At 39.2% G+C, this 6,584-nt stretch overlaps 1 protein-coding gene across 1 annotated transcript; it reads right to left on the bottom strand.

Annotated features, from left to right (window-relative positions):
* Window positions 1-4,470: 4,470 nt before the first annotated feature.
* On the bottom strand, window positions 4,471-5,211 carry LOC124722517 (putative nuclease HARBI1). Its single transcript, XM_047247669.1, has one exon. It carries the CDS (start codon window positions 5,209-5,211, stop codon window positions 4,471-4,473), a length of 741 nt encoding a protein of 246 aa, XP_047103625.1.
* Between the last annotated feature and the right edge of the window lie 1,373 nt (window positions 5,212-6,584).

The raw sequence follows: 6,584 nt of genomic DNA, 5'->3' as shown, positions 1-6,584 counted from the left end.
TGACATACAGCGAATGCAGTGGCTCTTCATGCACAACACATGGTTCAGCAGTACGACAAATCCAACAATTCTGTGTGTTCACTGCACTCTGTAATGTAAAATGTGCCTCATCAACTTCATAGAATATTGTCCAGCTAGATGTCATCAACTTTGATCCATGTCAGACACTGAAGAGCAAATACAGACCGTTGCTGCAGGTCATGAGGTTTCAGTTCCTGCACCGTCACGGTCTTGTATGAGTGCGAGTGTAAAATAGACCACAAGACTTCCCATACTGTTGACCATGGATGGACAATTCTCGTGACACTGCATGTGCTGCATGGTCAGTTACAGCAACAGCAACCTCGTCAAAAGCTTCCACTGAGATAGGGCATCTTCCTCTTCGAGATGCCACACCGAGCTATACTGTGTTTTCGAATTTCATTATCGCTTCTTCAAGCCATTTAATGACATCAGGCCCCTCCTCAGACTTTTCAGTCGGTGATACTCTCTCAACGCAGCACTATAATTGCTACTATTCACACACAACAGTTTCACTAGGAGTGCATGGACTCCCTTCGAATAGCTACACTGTCTACTCATATTACAGCTTGTCAAATGACAGCATGGATGTCGTACCGTCATACAAACAGTGTACAGAGCCAGATTTTCACCTGATGGCCACTTTTGGAACTAATTTGTTATCCAGTATAAATCGGTTCTACATTAACACATTAGCTTACATGCCAAGTTCCGTCGCCATATGATAATTATAGCCACATTGGACCTCTGTGAATAGCTGCACTTTAATTATTATCACCAAGTACTAAACATAGTGGAGCATGTGCCCTCCGGCTTGGCACACAGCGTCTGTCTCTGCTGGCGGATTTGGGGTCATCAAAGTGTTAAACAGTTCATTATGGCTGTGAAACCATATGCCAAGAAAATGTATAGAAAATACTACAGTGATATAATAGCCTCTCCACATTAGCGTATTCTCCTGTAATTTATAACCTATATTCTAACAATTCTTTCAGTTTATAAAGCTATTCCAATTTTGATTATGTGAACATTTAAGCATTCCTTAACTTATAAGCGTATTAGTTTTAATTTCGGTACAAAGCAGAAAGCCTGGGTCTTCTGCTCTCCACAAATAACATCGAAAACATGCAAGCACAGGCAGAGCACACGTGGTGGCCATTGTGCTTCATATTAATACATTTTTGGGAGGATAAAGAAATGGGAAGACGACAGGATAAGGAGCGGTGAGAGGAACAGTATTCACTGCCTTGGGGAGGAAAAGAAACGAGAAACATGACATTTATTACCATTTATTACTTTTTTTAATTGTTCTGTTCTGTAGAATTATGTGCACCCGAAAACTCACTTCAAGAGAAGTCTTTTCAAACAATGGTAATTCTGAATGAAATTTTATCATGTGTTTCTTAGAGAATCGTTTTCATATGAATTTTCAGCATGGTGTGCGCACTCAATCAAGTCTTCCATCATGACATCATCAATGACTTTCTCATGTAAATTCTAAAAATCTTCCATTTTGAATCTGCAGTTTCTGTATGCGACCACTGTCGTCTATACATTTCTGTTGGGTTGTACTGGCACTCATAACGGTGCAGCCTCACAACCACATGGCACATTTGTGCTCCTAAGTTGTCAAGTTCATATTGATTCTAAAGGTGCTTGTGATGTCTCACTCCCTTCATCATCGCTTTTGGTATAGCAGCCCAAAATTGAAATACTTTTCTCTTCAGGCCATTGCTTAATTTATTCCTTCTTTCTATTTGAATTAGGAATTTTATCCCTTTTTTCCTGATTACTGGTGTTATGCATGACGATGGCACAACCCTCTTCTAAACCAAGTAATAAATCTAAAAACCACTGTTTAAATACATAACTATGCATTTCATCATGATAATCACTGGATTTACTGAATGTAAATATTAGCTTTGCGCTTGTGATAAACCCATATTCAGATGATCCTTCATGACAGACATTGGGCCATATGAATAAAACTGACCCACAAGCTTGGAGCAAAAGTTAGCAGTAAGAGCATTCACTTGGAAGCAAAAGGTAAAAGCAGAAGCATTAGCTTCTGATTGTAAGAATAACCTTTTGCTTTTCCTCTCTATCTTTTACTTCTAACACAGTAGCAAAAGCTCCTAGCTGCCTGCTTGGTACGCATTGTCAGCAAACCATTGTTGAGCAAGAGCTGGCTTCATCACTGTTTCCTTTGCCATGCGACTGCATTTCGCTTCATTTATTTTCAGTGAGTACTGTCACTTATCAACTGAAGATGTTCTCGTCCGATTCAGATATAAGCTCGGTATGTGCAGAAAGTATGATGTTGTTTTTAGTCACAGCTTTAGAAAATCATCTTGAGTTACTAGAGAAGTCACAACTTCCAGAAGCAAAAAGAAAGAAAGAAGAAGCAATCCTAAATGTTATATATTCATTTGAAACTAATATTGGCATTAAAATTGACAGGAAACAATTGCTAAGGAAAGTTAGTAACATGAAATTGAGACTTAAAAGGAAAATGGATAAGAACAGAACGGGAAATAAACCATTTGTTTTAAATGTTTGGGAGAAAAAGTTTTACAGCCTGCTAGAAGGAGATGGGAATCCTACAATGAACCAGATACCAGGTAAGATAAATTATAAGCTGGTATGATGTTAATATTTATTTATTTTCATTCGGTTAAAAAAATTACACACAGTTTGTAAATGTTAAAATGAGTTTTTTTCCAAATCGTTAACTTTCAGGGGTAGTGACACTAAGGGTAGCACTGTCCATATCTACATTATCGGCAGTAAAGCCAGTAGAGCACTTGGAGTCATCTGGTAAGATTCAGTTCTAGTTTTTGTTAGTCAAACAAAATTAATTACCGCTACTTATAAAGATACTAGCGGAAATTTGTTTTTCACAAGAGTAGCGAAATGTTCCTATTACTGTATTGTAAGTACTACTACTACTATTACTATTATTTGTGGTGCTAGAAGTAATATGATATGTAAGAGCCATGTTTGCTATTCAGTTTCATTAAGTGCCATGGCTAGAGTTAACTTGGGCCGCCGACTTTTGGGAACCCTTGGCGAAGGAAAGTTTCCGCTGTTATCTTTGTAGAGTAAATCTTCATAAAAATGCAAACACCCGTTGAGTTCTACCGTTGTATACATTTCTGTTATATACATATGTGTTTCTAAGAACAGATGTTACACCTCGTGCTGGTCCACCATCCTCTTCGTCTAGAGCAAGTCCATATGCCAGGCCACCACCCTTGAAGAAAGGAGCATTGCCAGAAACAGACGAGACGAAGTTGCTCGGTACCACATAATTACATAGGCTGGTGCTGCTGAAGCAACTGAAACTCACTCAACTGCAAATGGGAAAATAAGCTATGTTAATGAACTTTCTTAATATAAAGATGAATAATGTAAACAGTTTGCAACAGGAGGAAAATGAAAATAGTTTTAATGTATATACCGTTCTGTAGAGTGTGATATTCCTTTTGTTGTAGACGATCAGTAGTTTTGTACCTTTTCATAAATAAAGAATTAAAAATCCTGCATTTTGTATTAGAGCTGCAACTTCTTGTCTTCTTTGACGTCCTCTCCGAAGAATATCCGCTTCAGTTTCTAACAACACTACCACACAACAAAGGTCAAAAATTAATTATGATTGTAGTGTTGCTCACGCTGCTAAATATTGCATTTTCGGGCAACAACAAAGTTATATTATGTGGCAGGTGTCATTAGAGCACAGTTAATAAAGTCATTTCTTGAAATAATGGATAAACTAGGCACTCATCTTTTCGTGTTTCCCACGCTGGTCTCGTTGTGAACTCATGGCTCAATCGTCGAAAATCTAGGTAGTGATGATTCAAAGCTCGGATGCAAAGAGGCCTAGGTGTTATTCTGCAATATTCAAAAGTTTTATAGATGTGTTTCATAAACCACTCTTGAAGATTAAACTTTTGCAAGTTAGGACAATGGTGATGTAAAAAAGTAATCAGCACTCAGAATTTAAGTTACACTTCTTTTTTATTACTTTTGTTGCAATATCATGTAACTCGTTTCAAAACATCACTTCACAGTATAAAACATACTTCAAAATATCTTCCTCACTGTTCAAGTTCACATTTCACAAACTGACTACAATTTGCATCTTTTTAACATGACGGCCAAAGCTTGACACCCTAATAACCGCTTACGCGCCCAAAAATCATAGTTGCAAGTACGTCAAAGCTCATAGTGACAAAAGAAAGAATACACATAAGAATAGTATCATTGCAGTATATACATATCGATGTATCGAGGTACCTCTATATTAATGAAATCAAATCTGAATGTTGTCACAGAAATATGTTAACTATTTTGCAGAAACACAGTAGAATATTGCTGGTATCGAGTGGTTGAGGTGAGCTGTAATGGTTACGTAATTCAAGTACCATTACAAGTTAAAGGCTCCTCCTCCTAATTATCACCATCTTCATGTAAATCCTGAGCCATGTCTTCAAAATCTTCATCTTGTAGATGTTTTGCAATATTATGCAGTATAAAGCAGCAAGCTACTATTGTTGGATCATTTGGTAAGTTAATTCTACACATATACTGCGAAACACGAAACGGCCTCTTCACCTGACCAAAGTAACGCTCTATCACAACTCTTTCTTTTTTCAAAAGGTTATTGAATGACTTGTGACTGTCCTCAGTTACATTCCGAAAGGGGGTCACCAGCCAGGGCTCTAGGCCATACCCTTCATCACCCAAAAGAACAGTGTTCTTACATTCACTCAGCACTTTCCAGACACTTGAATTTCTCCATATTCGATTGTCATGTACTGACCCGGGCCAGCTAGCCTCGACTCTAGTGAACTGTTCATTCACATTGCATGTAGCCTGCACATATATACTAACAAAACCCTTTCTGTTGATATATTCGTCGCCAAATTGAACAGGTTTTGGAATTCGCACATGTGTACAGCCAATTACACCAATAGCACTTGGAAATTTACATTTTTGTAGCCACTCATTTTTAGCCACAGTAATATCATGTGTTGATGACGGAAACTTGATCCACAAATCAGCTTTTTCCATTATCTTTTTAGAAACTCTACTTAGTGTTTTACTCACTGTAGTTTGATGAATTCCCATTTCTTCTGCTATTCCAGACTGCAATCCTGGATCAGCTACATACCGAGGGAAAATCTTCATCTTCTGTTCCAACGATAGTGCTCCACCTCTTCTTTCCCCTGTCTCTGTCAGAAAATGCTTTGCAATCCACTTTACATTTTCTTAGTTGAAACGATACAGAGTTTCATAATGCTCTCCAGGTGGACATCGACGTGGTCTGTAGCATTTTTCGCGGCGTAAACGTGCTGCTATTTGAGCCATATCTGCACTCTGTAAACGTGAGCCTGCTACTGACCAGCCTTCAAGTTTTACAAGTAATTGCTTCCAGAATGAAGTCAGAGGTTCTCTTTATTCTTACAGTTCATCTAATACCGAAGCAAGAGCTCAAGGAGAAAGCAAAAGCTTTCACTCTTCTTTTCGTTCCCACAAGCAAGAGCTCTTGCTTCACATTTTATTCATAAATTCCGAAGCTTTAGCTTCGAAATTCGGAGGAAAAGCATTTGCTTCACTTTATTCTTACGGCCCAATAAGTGTATTTCTTTTGCCATTCAGCACTTTGATGACACCATTGCCTTTCGAATCCTGCCATGCTGTGCCTTTTTCTCAGAAACGTTGTCCTAGCTGCTACAATATAGAATCTCTCCATCAGAATATGCTTCCATCATTAGATTTTCTGTATCTAATACCTAGAGATTTCGTAATTCATCCATTAGAATCGCGACCACCTGTAAAAGCTATCTTTTGATGTAAAATATCCACTTAGTTTTGTGGGATACTCTTCAAGACGTAAAATGTCAATAGAGTATGATGATCAATGTCTTCATGGAAACGTCCAAATAAGTGACAGCTTGTCTTCCACTGATACCTCAGAGATTGTCCGCCTTTTAGCTGGGTGGTTAAGTGCTTGCCTCCCATGCAAGTGGGCCCAGGTTCGATTCCCGCCCGGGTTGGAGATTTTCTCCGCTTGTGGACTGGGTGTTGTGTTGTCCTCACCATCATTTCATCCTCATCACCGGCGTGCAAGTGGCCCAGAGTGGCGTCAAATGAAATAAGACTTCCAATGGGCGGTCGAACTTTCCCCGAATGCAGGCCGGTGTGGCCGAGCGGTTCTAGGCGCTTCAGTCTGGAACCGCGCGACCGCTACGGTCGCAGGTTCGAATCCTACCTCGGGCATGGATGTGTGTGATGTCCATAGGTTAGTTAGGTTTAAGTAGTTCTAAGTTCTAGGGGACTGATGACCTCAGATGTTACGTCTCCTAGTGCTCAGAGCCATTTGAACCATTTTGAACCTTCCCTGAACGGGGCCTCCTGGCCAACGATGCCATACGCTCATTTCCATTTTTTACCTCAGAGATTGAAACTTCTGGCAATGTCATGGAGAGATTGGTACATTATTACCATTACTCTTTATCAATAGGTCTGCATCATTCACCAGTCATGGCTGGACAGATTGC

This window comes from Schistocerca piceifrons, chromosome X (genome assembly GCF_021461385.2).
Source record: "Schistocerca piceifrons isolate TAMUIC-IGC-003096 chromosome X, iqSchPice1.1, whole genome shotgun sequence".
Lineage (NCBI taxonomy): Eukaryota > Metazoa > Arthropoda > Insecta > Orthoptera > Acrididae > Schistocerca > Schistocerca piceifrons.
The sequence above is the reverse complement of the archived record's forward strand: the minus strand, read 5'-3'. Positions and strand labels throughout refer to the sequence as shown.

Excerpts from the sequence above, each read along its gene's own strand:
- LOC124722517 (XM_047247669.1), bottom strand. The coding sequence starts at position 5,211 with ATGAAGATTTTCCCTCGGTATGTAGCTGATCCAGGATTGCAGTCTGGA.